This window comes from Ovis canadensis, chromosome 3, assembly GCF_042477335.2.
Source record: "Ovis canadensis isolate MfBH-ARS-UI-01 breed Bighorn chromosome 3, ARS-UI_OviCan_v2, whole genome shotgun sequence".
In the NCBI taxonomy this organism is placed as follows: Eukaryota; Metazoa; Chordata; class Mammalia; order Artiodactyla; family Bovidae; genus Ovis; species Ovis canadensis.
Window position 1 is genome coordinate 3,101,348 of NC_091247.1, and position 22,353 is coordinate 3,123,700.

General features: G+C 61.8%; 1 protein-coding gene across 19 annotated transcripts in view; it reads left to right on the top strand.

The window, feature by feature from the left end:
- LOC138435371 (caspase recruitment domain-containing protein 9-like) overlaps positions 1-22,353 on the top strand; it is a 30,878-nt gene continuing 8,525 nt past the window's right edge. For 2 of the 19 annotated variants that reach the window (XM_069579892.1, XM_069579893.1), the window contains exons 1-21: positions 979-1,237; positions 2,095-2,147; positions 3,238-3,405; positions 3,526-3,651; positions 4,007-4,085; positions 4,378-4,459; positions 5,138-5,242; positions 5,323-5,395; positions 5,611-5,775; positions 8,683-8,830; positions 8,991-9,097; positions 9,189-9,283; positions 11,123-11,217; positions 14,503-14,582; positions 14,869-15,255; positions 15,987-16,227; positions 16,636-16,706; positions 17,223-17,327; positions 17,989-18,016; positions 18,538-20,078; positions 21,005-21,129. In XM_069579892.1, the coding sequence (XP_069435993.1) occupies positions 1,060-1,237; positions 2,095-2,147; positions 3,238-3,405; positions 3,526-3,651; positions 4,007-4,085; positions 4,378-4,459; positions 5,138-5,242; positions 5,323-5,395; positions 5,611-5,775; positions 8,683-8,830; positions 8,991-9,097; positions 9,189-9,283; positions 11,123-11,217; positions 14,503-14,582; positions 14,869-15,255; positions 15,987-16,227; positions 16,636-16,706; positions 17,223-17,327; positions 17,989-18,016; positions 18,538-20,078; positions 21,005-21,121 (4,044 nt within the window). In that variant the 5' untranslated portion in view covers positions 979-1,059 and the 3' untranslated portion in view covers positions 21,122-21,129. Of the gene's footprint in view, positions 76-126; positions 649-901; positions 1,238-2,094; positions 2,203-3,237; positions 3,406-3,525; positions 3,652-4,006; positions 4,086-4,377; positions 4,460-5,137; positions 5,243-5,322; positions 5,396-5,610; positions 5,776-8,682; positions 8,831-8,990; positions 9,098-9,188; positions 9,284-11,122; positions 11,218-14,502; positions 14,583-14,868; positions 15,256-15,986; positions 16,228-16,635; positions 16,707-17,222; positions 17,328-17,988; positions 18,017-18,537; positions 20,079-21,004; positions 22,082-22,353 lie in introns of those variants that run through there. The other 17 variants (XM_069579899.1, XM_069579900.1, XM_069579903.1 and 14 more) reach the window with 17 other exon arrangements.

Consider the following 22,353-nt stretch of genomic DNA (forward strand, 5'->3'; position numbering starts at 1 on the left):
CTGGCCCACGGCGACGTAATCGCGTGGCTTCCGGAAGCGTGTGCGTAGAGGCAGAGGGGCCGGGTCCGAGTGCAGGTGAGGAGCGGGCGGGGGAGGGCCCGGAGGAGGAGGGACCCGGGAGGGCCCGGGGGCGGCGGGGGAGGAGCGGCGAGGGGCAGGATGCCGGCCGGCTGGGGAGCAGTGTCCGCGCAGGGGCTTGTTATCGCCTCGGCCCCGTCGAGGGCGCGCGGGCGGGGCGGCCGGAGCACGCCGCCCGTCCTGGAAGCCTCGTTCCCGCTGCCTGAGAGCTGGAGGCGCTCCGGGTGGCGGCGGCGGCCTGTTTGTCGCACTGGAGGCCCCCGATGGCCTGCACCGGTGGGGGGGAGGCGGGAGTTGCGGGGGGCCACGGGTGGGAAGGGGTTTCTCCTGGGTGTTTTGGCCCCTGAGTCTGTGCTTGTGTTTCCCTGGCGTTTCCGTTGCCGCCGGTTTATTCTCCTGCTTCTTTATTAGACGTCGCAGACTGTTGTTTCCAAAGAAAAAGAGGTCCCTGTTCCTTTCTCAGAGGCTTGTTCAGGCTCAGTCCCGAAAGTCAGGATGCTGGGGCTTCAGCAGGCCCTGCCCTCCCGGAGGGGGCTTCTTCCCAAGGCTTTGAACCCTGCCACCTGGTGGGTGTGTATTTTATTTGGTGCCGGATGCCTTCTGCATCCAGCCCTGTGCTGGGGGGCGAGCAGGTGCACCTCGGGGTTATGGGCCTCATCCTTGTCCTCTAGTGACTTTTGATGCACTGGGTAACTAACTCACTTGTGGTTCTGTGGTGGGAAGACAGACCAGGCAGCTGGTTGGTGTTGCTATCCATCACTACACTCCCCCCCACCCCTGCTCTGGTGCTGGTTGCAGCCTCAGCGTGGCTGACAAGGCAAAGAGCAGGAGTTCATAGGGCCGTGGGGGTGCCAGGTAGGCCCAAGGCTCCCAGAGATATCATCGTCACACCTGGGCCTCTCAGAGCCCAGTGCCTGCTTTGATCAGGCTTCCGCCGTCCCCCGCAGCACTGAGTGTCTGAGGGCCAGGTGGGGTTTCCGCATGCTCTGGGTTTCTGACATCTCAGGATGTGTTGCAGGCGGGGGCGTCATGGATGTGGATGCTGAGAGAGAGAGGATCTCCAGGGAGATCGAGCAGCTGGAGAGGATCTTGGACCCCTCCTGCGCGAGCATCAGCATGGACGTCTCGGAGTCAAGTCTCGACTCGGATTCGGATGCAGGTTAGCACCCACGCTCCTTGGTCAGAGCGGCCGGGTCTGCCCTTGGACCACGGTCAGCCACAGTGCGTCACTCCACTGGGTCTTTAGTCCGCTGGCCAGCATCACCACACTCCCTCATCAGCCCCTGGCCCTGTGGGTGTGTGTGAGTGCCCTGCCCCTTGGTGCCGCAGGCTGTCCTGGGAGGTGGGCCCTGCTCTCCTTCTCAGGGGTCGGAAGGCTCCTGGCCTCAGCCCCCCCGGCTTGAACAGTCAGCCACCGCTGAGACCCCTTGGATCACTTCCTGGTGCTTGGGCAGCTGCCCTCTGTCGGAGGCCCCGCCGCCAGGGCTCCCCTTCTGCCCACCCCATGTGCTCCCCTGGGCCCCGAGTGCCCTTCCCGGCAGCTCTGGCCCAAGGCCTGCCTGCCAAGACCGAGCCATCCAGGGCCCAGCCTCCCACCCCTCAGGTTCAGGTGTGGCCCTAGGGCTGAGCCTCTCAGGGTTCCCAGCTACACGGGCCTTCTCTCACCTGACACTGGGCCTCTGTGCACATCCGTTTTCCCCCTCTGACCAGCTCCCGCTCCCCCAGGACAGAGCTGTGTCACGTGGTCTGCCCTGGTGGCCCCTACAGTCCCTGTTCCCTCCATTCCTGGGGAAGCCCCCTGTTAGGCTGACATCTTGTCTTTCTGGCTGATCTGCCCTCGTCCACGCAGCATGCGTCCCCCGCAGGCCTTTTGTCCCCTGTGGACCTCCTCGCTTCAGCGCCCCGCCGCCCCCCGGCCTGTGGCTGCGCTGGCCGGTTGGCCTCAGCGCCTGTGGGGCCCGTCACTAGCTGCTGTGCCCAGCGCTGGGCACCGACCGTGTGCTTGCACTCCTGCAGATTCGCTGCCCGACGAGGACTCGGACCCGGACGCTGCTGGCCCACTGCTCTCGGTAACCTGTGGCCTGAGGTGGCCGTGCTTGCTGAAGCGGACACACCACCCTTCCAGTGGGTCTGGGGAGGGGGTTGCTTTGAACTCATCTTAGCTCTTCTGCGTTATTAAAGTACCACGGGTGTTGTCAGTCAAGATAGAAGGGGTGTCATCAGAAATACACACGTTCCTAGAGATACCGTCATCACAGCTGGGCATCCAGGCCTCTCGCCTCTCTTAGCCCCTGCCGGCTGCAGCGACCTCAGCCGGACATGACTCGGGGGAGGCTGAGTGTGCTGCCTGGTCCTGCCCCGTAGTCGCCGCTCCGTGCGTCAGGGTGGCAGCCCCGGTCGGTGCGCGCACCAGAGCCAGGAGCAGCAGCTGGGATCAGAGGGAGCACTCAGGCCTGCTGCTCTGTGCCTGCCGTCTGTGTATCTTGTGATTTTCTGTTAGTTTGAGAAATTTTTATAATTGGTTTTTGTTTTATTCACTAAGTCAATAGACATGGAATTGCTTCCTGTTTGTAACAGCGGGGTGGTCTCCTGATACGGACTTACTGTAGTTTGGTAGTCTTTAGACTCACCACCTTGGGGTGCATGTTTGGCTCAGCTCTAGTTTCAGTCTTGCCAGCGCTGCAGGGCCCACATTCCCACTCACTGTGTCTGCCAGCAAACCTGTTGTACAGTGAGTCTGAGTTTCACGGGAGTTTTTAGTATCAGGGGTGAAAATTGCTCATTTTCTCAGTTTGTCACCTAAGGTATATTCTTAGAGATGGCGTATAAATTGGCTTTTTAAAAAAATCGTTTTTTTTCCTTTGTGTAAACTTACTGACTTTTAATTGAAAGGTAATTGTTTTACAGTATCGTGTTGGTTCCCGTCACGCATCAGCGTGAATCAGCCATATGTACCAGCCATGCACGTGTTCCCCCCTCCTGAACCTCCCTCCCACCTCCCATCTAAATTGGATCGTTGTAAACTAGGAGACGTGTCCAGGTGCTGTGTGGTCCACAGTCAGGGTGGCGTCACACCAGCCCAGCGGCCAGACTGCAGCTCACCTGGGGCCCTGCAGGTGCGTGAGTATCCCTCACCTGCAGTTCCCCGCTTGTCTCCAGGAGGAAGAGAGGTGGGGTGAAGCCAGCAATGACGAGGGCGACCCCAAGGAGAAGGCACTCCCTGAAGACCCAGAGACTTGCCTGCAGCTGAACATGGTCTACCAGGAGGTGGTCCGGGAAAAGCTGGCGGAGGTCAGCCTGTTGCTGGCCCAGAATCGGGAGCAGCAGGTCAGGCAGGCCTGGCCCAGGAGGTGCCGCCACCTGGCCTCGGGGGACCAGGCCCTGGGTCCCATCCTTCAGGGGAGCCGCTGCTGGCTGACCCACTGGGGCCTTCTGTGTCTGCTGCAGGAGGAGGTCATGGGCGACCTCGCAGGCGTCAGGGGCCTCAGGGTGAAAGACGGCAGGAACCCGCCCCCGAACCTGTACCTCGGACACTTCATGAAGCCCTACTTCAGGGACAAGGTCACGGGAGTGGTGGGTGGCCCGCCCCCTGCTCGCGTCTCTACACCCTGCTGTGGGCGTCGGGACTTCCTCGAATTCTCAGGAGCGTGTTCCCTGGCCTCACTAAACTGAAACCCTGCTGGCCTCAGGGGGGAGTAGCAGGCCTGCGTCCCTGGGAGGGAGTGGGTGGCCTCGGCCCACGGACAGGCGGCACCGAGTCCTCCCTGCAGGGGCAGCGCCTCCGGCCCTGCTGCAGGTGGTGTCCGGAGCCACTCCCTGGGCTGTGCTCTAGGGCTGGGCGTCCACGCACGCTGGGGGCCAGGGTCCCGAGTCCCAGCGGGAAGCACACTTGGCTCCGCCCACAGCGTGACCTGCCATTCTCCAACAGGGGCCTCCTGCCAATGAGGACACGCGGGAGAAGGCTGCCCAGGGCATCAAGGCTTTCAAGGAGCTCCTGGTGACCAAGTGTACGAGCTCTACCCCAGGAGTCCACCCCAACCACTGGCCTGGTCACCTGAGGGCCTTCCCTTCCCCACTGAATAGGGTCACGAGTTGTGTCGTGAGGGACAGACCAGGCCTCCCCGGGCTCGCTCTGTGCTCTCCCGCCTCGTCCCTGCTCCGGGGTGTGCACTGTGGGCGAGTCCCAGGCGGCCTCCTGCACGGTCACTTCCTTGTCACGGGCTGGACAGGGTGGGCTGGGGGCTTGTCGCTGATGGGGTGTGATCCCGAGTTACCCTGTCCGCTTCCTCGTCTCTGCAGGGAAGACCTGGGAAAAGGTCCTGCTCAGGAAGTCGGTGGTGAGTGACCGCCTGCAGCGGCTGCTCCAGCCCAAGTTGCTCAAGTGAGTGTGGAGGCTCCCTGCCCTGGGCCGAGGCCGGGACAGGCTGGCAGCTCCATGGCCAGAGGCCCTGGTGGCTGTGCCTACTGCCCTGCCAGCGTCCCTCCGCTGCGGTGGGAGCAGCACTGCTCCTGGCCTCTCCCTCGGGTGGGGCGTGTGAGGGCCAGCCCGTCCCCCACGAGTTGTCGGCTTGGGCTAGGCTGCGCTTAGAAAGAGGACTGTTGGCAAGACGGGTGTTCCATGTGTGCTGACAGGGTGGGGTCTCCCGACCACGTCGCAGCACCTGGGGTCAGGCCAGTGGTACCCAGGGCCGCCTCCCGGCTCGCATGGGTCTGGGCTTGTTTTGGGGCAGTGGGGTCACAGCTTGGGTCCTGCTTAGCTCGTCCTGGAGGCGGTTGTCTCTGAGGGTCAGCACGTCCGGAGCTTGGACGACAACGTGCTGGCCCCCGTGTGTACTGCGCGCCTGCCCGTCACGACAGTTGCACGCAGGGCCGCAGCTTTCTCTCCGAGTGTGTCTGGGGTGGGGGTCGGCCTTTGGAGCCTGTGCTCCCCATGGCCGTGCCGCGTGGCGTGCAGGCAGGCGGCCAGCCCCATGGTGCCTGCCCGTGGAAATGCCAGGCCGGCTGGCCGCGGGGCACAGCGTCGCCGTCAGCCCCACGGGCACCTGTCTCTGCCTCTCAGGCTGGAGTACTTGCAGCAGAAGCAGAGCAGGGCCACGAGCGAGCTGGAGAAGCAGGTCCTGGAGAAGCAGGCCAGGGAGGCGGAGAAGGAGGTGCAGGACATCAAGTGAGCAGCCCTGCCGGGGCGGGCGTGCTCCGCGGGGAGCCACGGGCCGGCGTGACCCCGTGCCCCTGCCCTCTCTGCAGTCAGCTCCCGGAGGAGGCCTTGCTGGGCGACAGGCTGGACAGCCACGACTGGGACAAGATCTCCAATGTCAACGTGAGTCCAGCGGCCAGGGCGGGGTCAGCACCAGTCATTGAGGCCATGACCTGCGTGGGCCACTAGGCCTGCCGGGACTCCCTCCATTCACGCGCAGGTCCAGCAGTGTGGATCACTTTGGGGGCCTCCCCGCCGGCACGTCCCGGCAGCCTGGACAGAGACCCCACTCCCTGTGGCCCGCTCCCACACGGACAGGTCTGTCTGTCTGTCTGCAGTTCGAGGGAGGCCGCAGCACGGAGGAGATTCGCAAGTTCTGGCAGAACTACGAGCACCCGAGCATCAACAAACAGGAGTGGAGTGAACAGGAGGTGACCCAGCTGAAGGCCGTTGCGGCCAAGCACGGCCACCTGGACTGGCAGAGTATCGCCGAGGAGCTGGGGGTGAGGGTCACGCCACAGCCGGGGCCTGCCCTTGCAGCTGCCAGGGGGTCTGCTCGGGCCACTCGGGAGGGCAGCTGGAGGGTCTGCTCGGGCCACTCGGGAGGGCAGCTGGAGGAGGTCAGAGGTTGCTCAGACTGCACCGCCTCCCGCAGATGCCCTCCCGAGCAGCCTCGGTGTTCTGCCCGCTCCGTCCCCTTCCCGAGCCTCACCTCCTGCTCTAGAGCGTGCTCTGTTGATCTGGGAAGACTCTTTACCTGGTTCCTTTGGGTTTGGTTCTTTCTCGTCTCCTAAGGCAGGGACTGAGTTCTCACTCTCACCTCTGTCTTTAATGAAGATGGTGTTTGAGGTCCAGTTTTCTGAGAACAGCGTGGTCCGAAACATCTCTTTTTTATCGGTTTTGGAGTGACTGTAGTTTTCATTGCTGCTTTGGATCTAAGTCATGTAGAAGTATGTTGTATCATTTTTAAACAGGTTTCTTAGAAACCCTACTGTTCTTCAATTTGAGTTTTATGGCAGTTTTAAAATTTATTCTCATTTTATTTATTTTTTTGGCCACTTCACGTAGCATGCAGGATCTTAGCTCCCCAGCTGGGGGTCAGACCTGCCTGCACCCTCTGCAGTGGAAGTGTGGAATCTTAACCACCAGACCCCCAAGGAAGTCCCTAAAATCTCCTCTTTTTAATTTCTCACTTTTGTGACCAAGTGCATGGTTGCAGCAAACTCAGCTAAACTTAGCAAAGCCGTTTAAAGACAGCAGTGTGTCCTTTGACCTGAATCTAGGGGTCTGTGGTAGCCTGTTAAGTAGAGTTTGTTGCATCTGTGAATTCCGCTCTGAAACAGTTGTGCTCACACGACGAGGCTGGAACCTGGCATAACCGTGCAGACAGGTCTTCTTGTCTTTTGTCTCTGCCTCGCGACTGCATTTAGATGCTGTGCAACCTAGCGTGCATGCCTTTACTCACTTGGTAAGCGATGCTAAAAAGGCAGTGTACACACTGAGTCCTAACGACTGGACCATCAGGGGGGTCTTCCCTTTGTCTTAACTTCCTTAGTATTTCTCTTCTATTTATTCATTTGATCTGGCTGTGTCGGGTCTCCGTCGCTGCGTGTGGGCTTTCTCGAGTTGCAGTACGCAGGCTTCTCATTGCAGTGGCTTCTCTCGCTGCAGAGACGGGCTCTAGGGTACAGGGGCTTCCTGGTGTGGCACACAGGCTTCATTGCTCCGAGGCATGTGGGATCTCCCAGACCAGGGATCGAACCCATGTCTCCTGCATTGACAGGCGGATTGTTTATCACCGAGCCACCAGGGAAGCCCATTATTTTTAAGACTCTTTTTTTGTTTTGTTTTGGCTGTGCTGCGAGGCTTGTGGGATCTTAATTCCCCGACTAGGGATCAAACCCATGCTCCCTCCAGTGGAAGCACGACGTCTTAACCACCGGACCACCAGGGAATTCCCAAGGCTAGTTTTTTTTTAAAAGCTGTTTTAGGTTCACAGCAAAGCCTGAGAGGAAGGCACAGGGCTTTCTCACACACCCTTTGCCTCCACACGTGCAAAGCCTCCGGTTACGAGCATCACTCACCAGACGGAGATTTTTTTATTTTCTTTTTTTACCAGAGATAGATCTACACTGACTCATCATGGTTCTCACTGATATGCATTTAAGGTTCCTGCGTGTCTTTTCGTGGCTTGATGGTTCTCTTCTCGTTCACACTGATTAACATTCCATTGTCTAGATGGGCGAGAGTTTCACCCACTGAAGGGCATCCTGGGTGCGCTTACAGGACTTGTCAATTATGGGTAAAACTGCCGTTAGCATCCACGTGCAGGTTTTTGGGTGGAGAGACGTTTTCATCCCTTTGGATAAATACCTAGGAGCACAACTGCTGGACCACAAGGTATGGACGTGTTCAGCTTTGTGGGAAAGCAGCTGGCAGTCTCCCACAGCGGCTGCGCCACCCCACGTCCCCCTCATCTGGTGCGTTAGGGCTCTGCATCTTGGCCGCTTTTGTAGCATCTCGGGTTAATCTGCGTCTCCCCAGACAACTCGCAAGGGGGCACTTCTGCCCACGCACCTATTTGCCTTCCGTATGTCGCCTTTGGTGAGGTGTCTCTTAAGGTCTCGGCCCAGTGTTTGGTCAAGCTGTTCACATTCTGACGTTGCGTTGTAAGTGTTCTCTGTAATTCGGGTAACCGTCCACATCAGACGTGTCTTTTGCAGTTATCTTCTCCCAGTCTGTGACTTGTCTTCTGATTCTCTTGCCATTGTCTTTTTAACTTCAGTGAAGTCCAGCTTAAGAATTCTTTATTTCACAGACCGTACGTTTGATGTCTCGAAAGACATCGCCAACCCCTGTGCTCTGTAACCAGAGAGCTCACTCTGGGAGAGAAGACACTTCACATCACTGCAGGGGACTCGTGGAAAACCCCTTTTCCACAGATGAGTGAGGGGGTGGATATGTGCAAAAGTGTTTACAGTGGGCCCCGGAGGGCTGTGTGCTCAGCTGGAGTGCAGCTGGAAGCTGGGGGGCCTTTACCTCGGAGCTCTCCCTGAGAGGGCATCCCTGGACACAGGCGCCATCCCAGGGACTCTCCAGCACCCACCCCGACACGTGCACCTCTCAGCCACCCCTGATGGGGGCTTCAGCGAGGGGGGCCCCAGGGCCACAGCCCGGCCTGTAGCACAGGACGCCTTCGCCACAGGCCTGGCCAAGCAGAGGCCTCTCTTGGGAGTTTGCGCTTGTGGTGATTTTGGTGTCATGACAGGGAGGTGCTGTGACGTTTGTGGACACACTTTGATGAGCTGATGTCGAGGACCCTCTTTAGTGGCCCTGGGCCTTCTGTCGGGGTGCTCTCCACCATGCCCCAGGGCAGCCGGGTAACCCCCTGCCCTGCTCTGGCCCCACAGACGCGCCGCACCGCCTTCCAGTGCCTGCAGAAGTACCAGCAGCACAACCCGGCCCTGAAGCGCAGGGAGTGGACGGAGGAGGAGGACCGCATGCTCACGCGGCTCGTGCAGGCCATGCGCGTTGGCAGCCACATCCCCTACCGGAGGAGTGAGTCCCGCGCCCGCCGGGCGGGACCCCACTCCCAGCTGGGGGGGCGGGGGCGGTGCTGCGACGTCCAGGCCACCTGCGATCAGTTCTCTGTGGTCAGCGTGGCTCCTCTCTGGGGGACCCAGGAAGTGCAGCGCCAACCAGCCCCCTCTGTCCGCAGTTGTCTACTACATGGAGGGCCGGGACTCCATGCAGCTCATCTACCGCTGGACCAAGAGCCTGGACCCCGGCCTGAGGAAGGGGCTCTGGGCCCCAGAGGAGGACGCGGTGTGTCTGCGGGCCTAGGGCCTGGGGCCTAGAGTCTGGGCTGGACTGGGCTGGGCAGGTTGTGACCGACTCTGCTCCTGTCTCCCTGCAGAAGTTGCTTCAAGCAGTTGCCAAATACGGGGAGCAGGATTGGTTTAAAATCCGGGAAGAGGTGCCAGGTAGGAGCGATGCCCAGTGCCGAGACCGGTGAGTGGGACAGCTCTGGGCAGAGGAAGGCTTGCTGGGCTGCTTCCGGGTGGGCCACCAGGCGGGCAGGGAGACTGACCCAGGGTGGCCTGCTGGCGTGGGAAGAGGGGGTGGCCTTGGGGGCATGCAGGATGCGGATGGACCCGCTCAGGAAGCAGGGTCGCTTCTTCTTGAAGCCAGCCGTGTGCACGGGCTCCACTGGACATCCTGTGAGATCCCCTGGCGGCAGTTTCCCTGAGCTTTCCTTTAAACAGTATTATTCTGTAATTCACATATAAACCATTCACTTAGAGTGGATAGTTCGGTAGGTTGGGGTGTATTTCTTCGGCTGTGTAGCCACCATCACAATTCTAGAACATTTTGATCACCCTGCAAAAAAAACACTATTCCCTACAAAAAAAAAAAGTTCAAGAATGGGCCAAAGGGATTTCCCTGGTGTCCAGTGGCTAAGATTCTATGCTCCCAATGCAGAGGGCCTGGGTCCCTTCCTGGCCAGGGAACTTGATCCTACGGGCCGCACCTGAGACCCAGCACAGCCAAATAAATAAATACTTAGGGGAAAACAGTGCGTAATGGACTTGAATGCACGTTTCTCCAACACACACACATGAATGGCCACTGAACACGCACAGAATGCTGGCGTGGCCGTTACGGAAACACAAGTCAGCGCTACGGCTGGGTGCCGCTTCACACACTTCAGGATGGTCTGTGTTTTATAAAAATGGGAAGGAAAAGTGCTGGAGGGGATGTGGAGAAATCAGAGCCCTTGTACACTCTTGGTGGGATTGAAATGGGGCAGCCACTGTGGAAAAGAGCTCCAGGATTCCTAAAAAGATAAACAGAATTACCGTATTATCTTGGAGAAGGAACTGGCAACCCACTCCAGTATTCTTGCCTGGAGAATCCCACGGACAGAGGAGCCTGACGGGCTACAGTCCATGGGGTCGCACAGAGTTGGGCGTGACTGAAGCGACTTAGCACACCATGTTGTCTAGCAGTGCACCCTGTACCCCAAAAAGTGGAAATCAGGGACTCAGACATTTGTCCACCCCTGTGGGCACTGGGCACTGGGCACAGCAGCTACAAGGTGGAAACGACCCACGTGCCCATCAGCAGATGAGCGGATAAACAGGTGCAATTCTGGCGTGGCACGGGCACCGAGCGGGGTTCTCACGCGTGCTGCACCGTGACTGAGCCTCGGAAGCACGCGTGTCCGTGTGGGTGTGCATGCTTGCTTTTCTCAGCTGTGCCTGCGAGTGAAATCATTAGGTCGTGTGGGGATTCTGTTTAGCCTTCTGAGAAGTGACCGTTTTCCAGAGTGGCTGCACCACCTTCAGTGCATCCCCACCAGCAGAGTGGGCGGGTCTCCGTCTTCCGCATCCTCCGGCACTCACTTCCCTTCTGGTTCAAGCCACCTAGTAGTGTGCAGTGGGGTCTCACTGCGGTTCTGGTCTGCGTCTCCTGAAGGGTGTTGATGCTGAGCGCCTTTCTCAGGTGTTATTTGGCCATTTCTGTGTCTTCTCTGAAGAAATCGCTATTTCTGTCCTTGGCCCATGTTTGAACTTGAGTTATGAGGGTACTTGGTATATTCCAGGAACAAGTCTCAGCAGACACGTGATCTGCGGACCCCCTCTTCTAGTCTCTGGGTTGTCTCTTCACTTTCTTGAAAGTGGCCTTCGAGACACAGAAGGCGCTAGCTCCGTGCAAGCCCAGCCTGCCTGCGTTTCTCCCGGTGCTTGTGCCGGGTGTCACGGCCTAGAAACGACTGCGGACGCCAGGACAGCGGCGGGAGTACGTCTTAGCTTCTAAAACGTCTCTTTGTTTTTATGTCGCCTTCAGATATCTCAGAAGGCTACATTTCAGCTTGAAAAAGGGACGATGGAATTCCAAAGAAGTGAAGAAGTTAATTGAATTGATAGAAAAATACGGTGTCGGTAAGGTCTTCCTTCTCTGCTTTGTCCTGTCCACCGTCTCACGTAGTGGTTTTAACATCTGCCTGCGTCATAAAGTGGCCCCACGCCTGGTGCCTGCCTGTCCCGTGCAGAGTTACCATGACGTTATTGGCCGTGTTCCCTACATGATGCATCACATGCCGGGGCTTATTTAATTCTATAACTGGAGGTTTGTGCCTCTTAATCCCCGCCTCCTGAGCTGTCCCATGCCAGCCCCTCTCCTGTGGCGACTGCCCATTTCTTCTCTGTGTCTGTGCGTCGGCTTTCTGATTTGTTTTTCATACTCCATGTGTAAGTGAGGTCATATTTTCTCTGTCTGACTTACTTCACTTGGCATCACACCCTCCAGATCCATCCACGTTGCTGCAAATGGGAAGATTTTTTTTTTCTGTCATGACTGACGAATATTCCATTGTGTGTATGTGGAACGTATCTTACTTATTTTTCTTTGTCCATTCATCTATCAGTGGACACTTAGGTTGCTTCCATGTATTGCTGTAAGTAACACTGTTGTGGACGTTGGTATATTAACTCCTCTTGAAACGTTTTGGAAAAGTCACTTGTGCAGCCATCTGGTCCTGGACTTTTGTTTGTTTATAGAGTTTTATTGTTATTATTACTGATTCAGTTCTCTCCCTGGTAATCAGTCTGTTCGTAGATTTTGTTTCTCCCTGACTCAGTCTTAGGTGAGTACTTTTCTGGGCGTTTATCCATTTCATCTGGATTGCCTAGTGTTTTTGGAGTACAGTTTGAGTACTGATCTTACGTTGCTGCTTAGTCGGTCAGTCGTGTCCAGCTCTTTGCGACCCCATGGACTGTAGCCCACCAGGCTCCTCTGTCCATGGGATTCTCCAGGCGAGAGTCCTGGAGTGGGCTGCCACTTCCTTCAGGGGATCTTCTTGACCAAGGGGTTGAACCCACCTCTCCGGTGTTGCAGGTGGGTTCCTGGCCACTGAGCCACCCAGGAAGCCCATGGTGGTCTTACACAAGCCTTCACGTTTCTGTGGTGGTAACTTCTCTCCATTTCTGACTTTACTGATTTGGGCCTTCTCTTTTTCTTGTGAGTCTGGTTAAAGATTTATCAATTTCGTTTATCTTATCAAAGACCCAGCACTTAGTTTCATTGATTTCTTTTTTTCTTAATTTTTAAAGTCATTTAATGTCTTTACTTTGGCCATGCTGGGTCGTCGTTGCCGCATGGCTTTCCTCGAGCTGCGGCGGGCGGGGGCATCTCAGGTCGCCGTGTGCAGGCTTCTCACTGAGGTGGCTTCTTTGGCTGTGCGCACAGAGCTCTGGTTGTGGTGCGTGACCTCAGAAGTTACAGCTCCCAGGCTCTGGAGCACAGGCTCAGTGGATGTGGCATGTGGGATCTTCCCAGACCAAGGACTGAATCCATGTTCCCTGCATTGGAAGGCGGATTCTTAACCTCTGGACCCCCTGGGGAGCGCCTGTGTGTATCTGTTCCTTCCATCTGGTCTAGCGTGTTGTTTAGGGCAGGGTTTCCTTACTGATTTTTCGCCCAGATGCTCTGTCCGTCCATGCCAGCAGGTGGTGACGCCCCCTACTGCGCCATGTTACTGGCAACTTCACTTTACCTGATCCTCCGTGTTTATTTCTAAGCATTAGATCAGTTAGGTCTCCAGTCTTGGCGAAGTGGCCTTGTGTAGGAGCTGTCCTCTGGGCCCAGCAGTGCAGCCTTCTCTAGCCACCAGAGCGCTGTGCCTGGAGGTGCCCCCGTGCGGGGTGTCTGGCAGGGTTGACTGCTGAGGTGGTGCTGGCGGGCAGGGCTGGGCCCTGGTTCACTGGGCTGCTAGGCTACGCCTGGCACAGTGGCTCTGGGCTTGCCGCAGGGCAGGGCAGACTTCCTGCGGGGTTGCTGGCACACCCGGGGTGCGGGTGGGTTGGTGCGGGGCTCCTGCCAGCCACTGGTGGGCAGGGCCGTGTTTCTGGAGCTGGAAGGCTAGACAGAGGGTTCCAGAAGGGCACCCACCCGCCCTGGTGTTGCCACGGCAGACTTGGTCCCCGGCAACGGCTGCTGCCAGCATCTCCACACCAGGGGCGTCCTGCTGCCTCCCCCCTCCGAGAGGCTCTCCATGCCCAGCCGCTGTCTCAGGTATCACGTCAGACCGTGTGCAGAGTGGAGCCTCTGCTCCCGCGAACGCCCGCCCTGCTGGTCTTAGTGGCGCTAACTGTGAAGTGTCAGCGGGCGGAGGGGAGCTCGTGGTCTTCCCACTCCGGGCTCTTGGCACCCTCGGGGAGTCCTGGACATGCTGTCCGGGTTTCTCCCGGCTCTGAGGCCCTGGTTTGCGGGTGGAGGCTGTGGTTTGCTCTCCTCCCAGGCTGCCGCCCTGGCCACGGGCTCTTCTGCTCCGTGTTCGTCTGCGTCTGTTTTAGCTGTGCCACGTGGCTTGTGGAATCTCAGCTCCCCAACCAGGGGCTGAACCTGAGCACTGAGCACAGAGTCCCGACCGCCGGGCCAGTCAGGTGTATTACAGGAAGTTTAGGAGTGGAGACGCAGGAGAAAGAGAGCACGTGCCGCCCATCCCCGGAGGCGGCTGCTGGCTGCGCCTGTCCGGGCCTCCCGCGCAGGTGGCTGTCCTGGAGGCCGGCTTGTGTAAGCTCTTGCCGCTTCATCGAGCAGCTGCTTCACTTTGCGGTGTGCCGACGCGTTGTCTGTTGCTGGTGTTTCTCTCATCTCGGCCTGTCCCGCGTCCTCGTCTTCTCTTCCACGATCACACACACTTTCTTGAGCGCTAGCACGCAGGTTACTCACCCGCTCTTCTGACAACTGACTTCTGTTTCTCATTTTCTGTTAGAGGGGTGGAACGGGCTGAGGGTTCAGTAGCTCCGTCTTTGCTTACGTTTGTAACATCTCCTTAGAGTAGACCCCGAGCTGCCACATGGCCAGCTTTGAGGGGCCTGTCACACGCAGGCCGACCGCCCCATAGAAGCAGTGCCCGACTTGCCGTCCCACCCACAGGGTATGGAAGAAAAGGCCAGATAACCTGAGAAGTCTGCCTTAGAAGCCTGGGCATACGGCTGTTCCGGGGCCGGTCCACGGAAACGGAGGTGGCTCGTTAGTCTTGGCTGTGTGTTTGCTAGAACCTCCCCTCGGGGAGTCAACCAGCCTGCCATCACCTGCGCGGGCTGAGGAGCCCGGTGCAGCCCGAGGAGGAGCCGCCAGCACGCTGCAGAGCGGAGGCTTCGAACCTGTGTTGTTGAAGCCCATCTGTATGAAGTAACATCCGTGTTGTTTTGCTCTCGTAGGTCACTGGGCAAAAATAGCCTCTGAACTACCCCATCGGTCAGGCTCCCAGTGCCTGAGCAAATGGAAGATCATGGTCAGGGTGAGGCTTTACTAAAAGTTGCTCCCCCGCTCCCCCCGGGACGGGTAGCATCACCCCAGGCAGGACAAGGGGACAGCAGCTGGTGGGGCAGGAAGGAGGGACATCTGGTCCGGCCTCGGTGTCTCTGCTTCTAGGCACCCGAGCACAGAGAGACCTGGCCTCTTGGGCGGGGTGGGGGGAGTCCAGCCCCCGCCCCTGGCTCCCTGCAGGCGCCCCTGGCTCCCTGCAGGCACCCCTGCTGAAGGCCTGCTCCCAGCTCCCCCTCACTGAAGCCCTCCCTCCACAGCAGCGGCAGCGGGCCCGCCGCAGGGCGCGCTGGAGCCCCAGCAGTGGAAGCAGCAGCGACAGCAGCTGGGAGGGTTCAGAGCCCGAGGAGGCCCCGAAGGACGTCCCGGAGGAGGCCCCAGTGGGCGGCCCGGAGCCGCCACCAGCTCAGTACGCCGTGCCGGACATGGACCTGTGGGTGCCCGCCCGGCAGAGCACAGAGGAGCTAGGGGGAGCGGTCGCCGGGGGCTGCCCACGCCCTCCCGAGGGCCCTGACACGGCCCAGGCCCCAGCCCCAGCCCCCGCAGGGCAGCTGGCCTCCAGGAGCCAGAGCGCAGACCCGAGGAGCGTCGGGTGCCCGTGCCCAGTTGCTGCTCACCGCTGGAGCTCCAAGGGGCCACTGGGCAAGGTGGGTCCAGGGGGCAGCACGCCCCTGCCCGGGGGTCGCCAGGGCTGTGCCCAGTGGCGGCAGCGGCCTGGGTGTGGGGCAGAGGCCTCCCCATTACGCGGCGTGGCACCCATGCCTGGCCCCTTCCCCGAGAGCTGCCCTGGACAGCACTGGCTCCCTAGAAGCCGGCCCCCTCCGTCTCCCCAGCTTGCTCGCTTTCTTTCTTTTTTTTTTTTTGCCCCACTGCACAGCCTGTGGGATCCTGGTTCCCTGGCCAGGAGTTGAGTCCAGGCTCATGCTGTGAGAGCGCAGAGTCCTCACCCCGGGTCCTGCCAGGGAATCCTTGGCCCTCAGCGCCCCAGGGCAGAGCTGTTGGATGGCCTTAGGGACACACCGCTCTCCTCTGAGGCCACCTCACTGCAGAGGGCATTTTCCCAGCAGCCCGGGTGCAGGGAGCTGTGTTTGCACCCAATGGCAGCCAGCTTCGCGGGGTGGCTGTTCAGGGCACCCCTGGGGACGGGGCCATGGGTGCTGGGGACAGGCCTAGCCACTGGTGCCAGCTGCAGCGCCCCAAGCTGCCGGGACCACCCTCACCCCCGCCACCCGCCTGTCTCCCTACCCTACCCCTCCTGGCCTGGGCATCCCCCTGCCCTCTGGCACCTGGGTGGGAGTAGAGACGGCACGGGCAGGCACATAGCAGCCCCACAGCAGAGCCCAGCCCGCATCCCAGAGGCCTTTCTCTCCCCAAGCAGGAGAGGCTAAGGCAGCTGCACCCGCCTGGCTCAGCCCCAGGGCTCAGCCCTGGCGGCGGCACCAGGGATGAGGCCAGGGCCTGCGTGCAGCCACAGTGGGCCAGGACCATGCAGCGGCGCCAGGGACACGCCCTGCAGAGGAGGCTCTTGGAGCACAAGCTTCTGACGGCCGTGAGCCCCTGGGTGGGAGAAGTCGACCTGCTATGCGCTCGCCCAAGGCCCGCCATGTGGCCCCGTCGAGGTACTGCCCGGGGCCCCAGGGGCAGAGGCAGGGGGCTGTGAGGGGGAGGAGAGGAAAGGGGCTGGGGTACCTGCAGACACACGGACGGAGGTTGCACCTGCCCGCCTAGGGGGGTGGAGGGACGGGGCCTGTGCACCCGGTGTCGACCTGCAGGGGTTGTTTCTGTGCCCCGCCCTGTCCTACTCAGCACGTGGCAGCCGGCTCAGGAATGGGCCCGAGGCTCACCCTGGCATTCCCAGTGCGCAGGCGCCCACAGGGGGAGGGCATACGCTCCAGGGGGCGGGAGTCTCGGGCTCAGGTGCGCCCATCAGCCTGCCCGCAGGACCCTCAGCCCCTTTCTGGGCGAGGGCAGCGGCCGCTGGCATGCTGGTTCCGGGTGGCTCTGTTCACGTGCCCGTGTCCCCTCAGCTGACGGTATCAGGAGACAGCTGCAGGGCGCCCAGCTGGCCAGCACCCCAGTGTTCGCCCTCCTCATTCAGGTGAGAAGCCCCCAAACAAAGCTTTCTTCTCTTCTCCTTGACCTTTTGGTGGAATTTTGAAGACTGTGGTGGGTTCACGTCTCCAAGTCCAGGCTTTCTAAGGCTATGGATCCTTGAAAGTGGTCCTTCCGAGGCCTGTGACTCTCAGCAGTTGACTCAACAAGGGGGGGGGGGGCGCAGCCTCGGGGTGTCCATGCCGCTGTCCCTCTGTGGGAGGGCCCGGCACTGAGGGGATGAAGGACCTGGACATCCCCGCGGGGCTGGGCCAGGGCGGGGGGTGGGGGGCACACAGCCTGGAGGACCCAAGTCCAGGCTGGGGCGGGAGCCACGCAGCCACGACCTCTGGGGCTGTGCAGCCCGGGCAAGGCCCCTGGGTGTCAGTCTGCTCTGCGAGAGCCGCTGTGGTCAGCGATGGCCTGAGCCCCTCCGCGGACAGCCTCGTGGGGGCGGGGAGCCTCGGGACGGCGGGAGGGGCCTCCCATCACACGGTGTCGGCCCGCATCCTGCACCCCTCAGCTGTTCCAGATTGACACGCCTGGCTGCGTGGAGGTGGTTCGAGAGAGGAAGACCTGGCCGCCCGCCCTGCTCCAGGCTGGTGCCTGGGACCCGCCGCCCCTGCAGGTGAGGACTGAGAGTGAGTGCCCAGCTCCCCAGGTGCCCACCACACTTTCCTCCCGTGCAGTTGGGGAGTAAGGCATTCCCGAGTCCCCGGAGGTTGGGCCAGCACCCGAGAGCAGCCCATGCCCGTTGCCAGGAGAGTCTGCAGGTCTCCAGGGCAGGCCTGGGACCCTGGGGGCCTCTGAGGCAAGTCCAGGGGTGCAGGGCTCTGCAGGCACACAGGCTCGCCTGGCTCCACGGCATGTCTCTCCCTGGTGCCGTACCGCCCCTTGTAGGGGGGTAGGGGGACCGTTAGACGCCTGCTGCCCTGGGCACTAGCCCCTGGGTGGCAGCCTGGTGCCAGTGGGCCAGGTCCTTGGGCCACGCCTCCGAGTTCGGTCACTACTGGAGGAAAGGACGGCAGAGCGTTGCTGGTCGGAGAAGCAGGCACGGCGCTGTGGCAGCCTGTCCAGGCCTGGAGCCGCGCGCCCTCCTGCCTGAGCAGCTGGGCCCCCGGCCTCTCTCTGACCCCACCGACTTACACGCTCCCAAGGACGCCTTGGCGTGGCCTCGCGGGACGAGGGGCCGGGCATCCCCACATGTGGGGCGAGAGGCAGCCTCGGGCGGCATGGGAAGGTGTGGGGGTTGCCCTGAGGTGCGAACACTGCTCTGTTTTCTCTTCTAGGAACCCTCGAGTGCCTGCAGCACCCCAGGTACCGCCCGCCTGCCCCTCCCTTTGTCTGGGTGGTTTATGTCTAGACCAGTCCTAGGCTTTACATTTCAGCGCCTTGTGGGGGTCTCTGAATCCCACCCCAGGGGGCGGCCTGGCTTGCTTGCGTGAACAGTCAGCCTTCCCCAGCCTGCCGGGAGCAGGGGCGCTCTCTGGGCCCAGGCATCGGGCACGGCCTCTCCCGCCGGCGGCTGCCTGTCCCCACACCAGCAGGATCAGGCAGCGGTCCCGGGTCCTGGGAGGTGACCGCGGAGAGCAGGGTGAGGGTGCTGCAGTCCTCGTGTGAGGGTGTTGGAGGCACAGGTCATCAGGGGCTGGCCTTCCCGCTGGGCCCACCCTGGATGGGGCAGAGCATGGGGGCGAGGGGAGGTCTGGGGTGTGCAGGCAGATCGACAGCCCTCAGCCCGGACGCAGCCCCAGCAGCCGCCCCCGCCCCACAGGCCCTTCCCTGGGACACAGGGCCCATCGCCCGACGCACCTCAGCGTGCCTTCCGTCTTCCCCAGGCTGCCTCACCCAGAGCGTGCCAGCCCAAGGGGCCGCGAAGCAGAGCACCTGCCCTGAGGGGGTCAGAGGGCCGCAGGCCTGCCGCGCAGCGTCCACACCACAGGCACCCGCCCCGGCTCCATGCAGACCCCGGCCCAAGCCCAAGACCGTGTCTGAGCTGCTTCGGGAGAAGCGGCTGCGGGAGGCCCGAGCCCGGAGGGCCGTGCAGGGCCCCGCCTTCCTCTCGGCCCGGGTGCTGGTCTCCGCGCCCGTGGTCCTCCAGCCGCTGGCCCCCCCAGGCACCTCCGTCTCCAGAGTTGTGCTGTCCGGGCCTGGAGGCCCTCCAGTGACCAGTTCCAGTGTTTCGGGCTCCTGGGCACCAGCCAAGGCTGAGAGAGGCCTGACTCTGCACACCTTTGCCCTCGGCCCCGCCACCTCCAGGGCCCCTGGCCAGGTTCCTGCAAGTTGCCCGCTGAGTGCTCTTGGACAGTCTCCGGCCCCTGCCACATCCCGGAAGCAGGGCCTGCCTGAAGCGCCCCCCCTTCTGCCCGCGGCCCCCAGCCCCGTCCAGCCCGTCAGCCTGACGCCAGCCCTGGGCACACCCACGGTGGCCAGCACCCCTCTGCCCGTCACCTGGGTCCTCACGGCACAGGGGCTGCTCCCGGTACCCCTGCAGGCCGTGGTGAGCCTGCCAACGCCGACAGGGGCTCCTGACCCCACACAGCTGTCGGTGACTCTGCCGCCCTCGCCCGCCGAGACTCCGGCCAGCCGGAGCTGCCCTGGGCCACCAGCAGCCAGCGTAGACTTGGAGCCGGAGCCTCCCTGCAGGATGGAGCCCTTGAGCGAGAGCCCCACAGAGGTGGCTGAGGCCTGTGGCCTCGCGGGACTCACCTCCTCTGAGGAGGCCCTGGTGGCTGGGGAGATGTCTTCACCCACGACTCCCTCCCAGGACATGCCCCTGCCCCACCACCTGGCAACTGAGCCCCCCAGCTCCAGCCCACCGCCCCTGCACGGGGCCCCAGGGGCTGCCTCAGGGCCCGGGGAGCCCCAGCCTCTGGACCTGGAGGAGCCCCTGCTGCCCTGGCTGGGGCTGGAGAATGGACCCCTGGACTTGAGCCTCCTTTCCCAGGAGAGCGAGGCAGCCACACAGGAGTGGCTGAGGGGGCAGCAAGGGGTGCCCGTGCCCGCCCTGGGGAGCCAGCTGGCCTACCAGCCGCCCACGCTGTGCAGCCTGCGGGCGCTGTCCGGCCTCCTGCTGCGCAAGAAGGACTTGGAGCATGGGGCCGCGGTCCTGGCACCAGATGGGCCGGCTGGCGCCCTGCAGGCCTCGCTGGGGCGGGTGCGCGAGCGGCTTCGCAACAGCCCAGCCTACCTGCTTCTGCGGGCGCGCTTCCTGGCTGCCTTCACCCTGCCTGCGCTCCTAGCCACCCTATCCCCCCGCGGCGTCCCCACCACCCTATCGGCAAGTGCCGGGCCTGACCCTGAGACAGACAGTGATGACTTTGACCCGGAGGAGCCGGAGCTCACTGACAGCGATGGGCAGCCCGGGGACCCCACCCAGGTAGGCTGTTGTGGGTACGGAGCCCTCGCCTGCCCAGAGCAGGGGGAGGTCGTGGCGGGAGGTGGTGGCTGACCTCAGGAGGAAGAGGCCACGCCACACCGCCTATCGCTTGTGGCCTCCGGGCAGCAGGAACCTCACCGCCAGCACGGGGGGTGGGGGGGCCTACCGCCCCAGCCTGCGCCAGCAGGCAGCGAGCGGCCTGTGTCTGTGCCCCCTGCTGCACACGCACGCCCCACCTGTGTCTTGGGGAGGTCACGGCATGTCCACGTCTGTAGCCTGCTCAGCTGTGGGAGCCGGGCCGCTTTTGTTTCCAGACAGGAACCTGGATACAGACTTAGGGAGGGGGTCCCCTGCCACTGTGCGCCAGGGAGTCCCTGGTCCCCTCAGGACACAGAGGGCCCTCAGGTCCCTTGCGGGCATTGATCCTCCCAGAGAACCCCTAGGAGCGGCCCATCCCCATCATGTGGCGGCGGCCACAGCAGTGAGGCTTGCTGCTGGACCTGTGGCCCCCCACGCCCCCTGCGGCCTGGCCCAGCCCACTTCCCTTCCCAGGGGCATGGCCTTAGGAGTTCAGAGGGTCTTCCAGGCTGAAGCAAAGGGCAAGTTCTGCTGGCCCCTGTTGCCCCTGGATACTGAGGGTAGGAAAGCTCCTGTCCCCAGCATCATGGGCAGCTTCCCTCAGGCCCTGCCCCCTGGCTCAGCTGGGGGAACCACGGTATAGCAGGCTGGCTCTTGGGGGGCTGCTTAGCAGGGATCGGAGTCCCCAAGTAAAGGAGGGGTCAGCAGGAAGTCAGAGCCCCACGTGGCCCCAGGAAGACAATACCTCCCATCCAGCCCCAGTGGGGACACGCCTGAGGAGCTGCCTGCTCCTCACTGCCCGTCTGTCTGGGCTGGAGGGTCACTCTCATCCTCTGCCTGGGTTTCAGGGAGCCCCGGACCCCAGCCAGGGCCCTGCCCGCTCCTGCCTGGACAGCCCCGACAACCCGGACATGCTGCAGACACGGCGCTTGAGGCATGTACGCAAGCGACGGCGGCTACAGTGAGCCGCGGGGTGAGTGCCCAGGCATCCCCAGCTCCCCTTGGCTGCGGTGCTGTCATGAGGGGTCGGGCGTGGCGTATGGCCTCCTCTCACCCACTCCCCTCCCCGGCTCCACGCCCCTGCTTTCACTGCTGCCCTGGGGCCGGCCCCCCTGTGCCCCGGGGTCTTGGCACTGCCAGCTGTCTGCCTGGCCCTGTCCTCTTCTCGTCTGCAAGGCCTGTCCCTCTCTCCATCCAGCTCTGCTTGGCGATCCACTCCTCAGACACCCTCCCCAGCTGTTCTAAGACAGTATCCCTGTCCCGGGGCCTGGCCGTGCTCGTGGTGCCTGCCCTACCCTGACACCTGACATTCGTCCGTGTGGGTCCGTTATCTCCCCCAGAACGTGAGCCCTTCGGGCAGGTGCAGGGTCCCCCGTGACCAAGCAGGCACAGCCTGATGGGTCTTCATGAACTGAGACTCGAGCCCAGGAGGACGTTTGCAGAAGCAAGAACTACAGCCTCTGAGCAGCGTGGACGTGCTGCGGGAGGTCCTTGGTCCTGGAGTGGATGGATGAGGGCAGTGCACGGGGCCCTGGGTGGATGGGGACTGAGAGGGGCCGCCTGCACCAGGCCCACTCAGGCTCCAGGGTGTGTCCTCCGCGTGGCCCTCCACAGACTGCAGGCGGGCAGCACGCCTCGTTCCTCCCCGCCTGGCCCCCCAAGGCAGCGCTGCGCCTTTGCCTTGCTGTCTGTGGGGTCCGGTTGGGGTCAGAGCACCCTGTCACGAGGGTGTTCTTACGTTCTAGGACTGCCCAGGGCTTGCCAGCCGGTGCAGCTGACAGGCAGGGGGGCCCATGCTGGACCTGGGTGAGCCCACCTCGGGGGTGGTTCCGCCAGCAGTCAGTGCGTTGTCCTAGCTCGGCTGGTCCCTGAAGGTATCCAGAATGCTGGAAGGAATAAAGAAATAGTCCTGTTCGTAACTAAAAGCAATCCATGGACTCTTTATGATCTCATCCGGTTCTGCACATGCCAGCTGGGCCCTGGGGTCCACAGAGCAGAGCCCCTGCCCCCAGGGCCTCTGGGGCCTGGGATGGGGAAGAACAGGTCTTCCTGCTCCTGGCTCCAGGCAGAGGGCAGCCCACACCCACCCAGGGGCTCAGGGCTCTCCTGGTGCCACCGTGGGCGGGGCAAGCCCACTTCCTCCGCTGTTCAGACCGCACAGGCGGGTCCCAGAACCTGTGGCTGCCCGGCTGCCCAC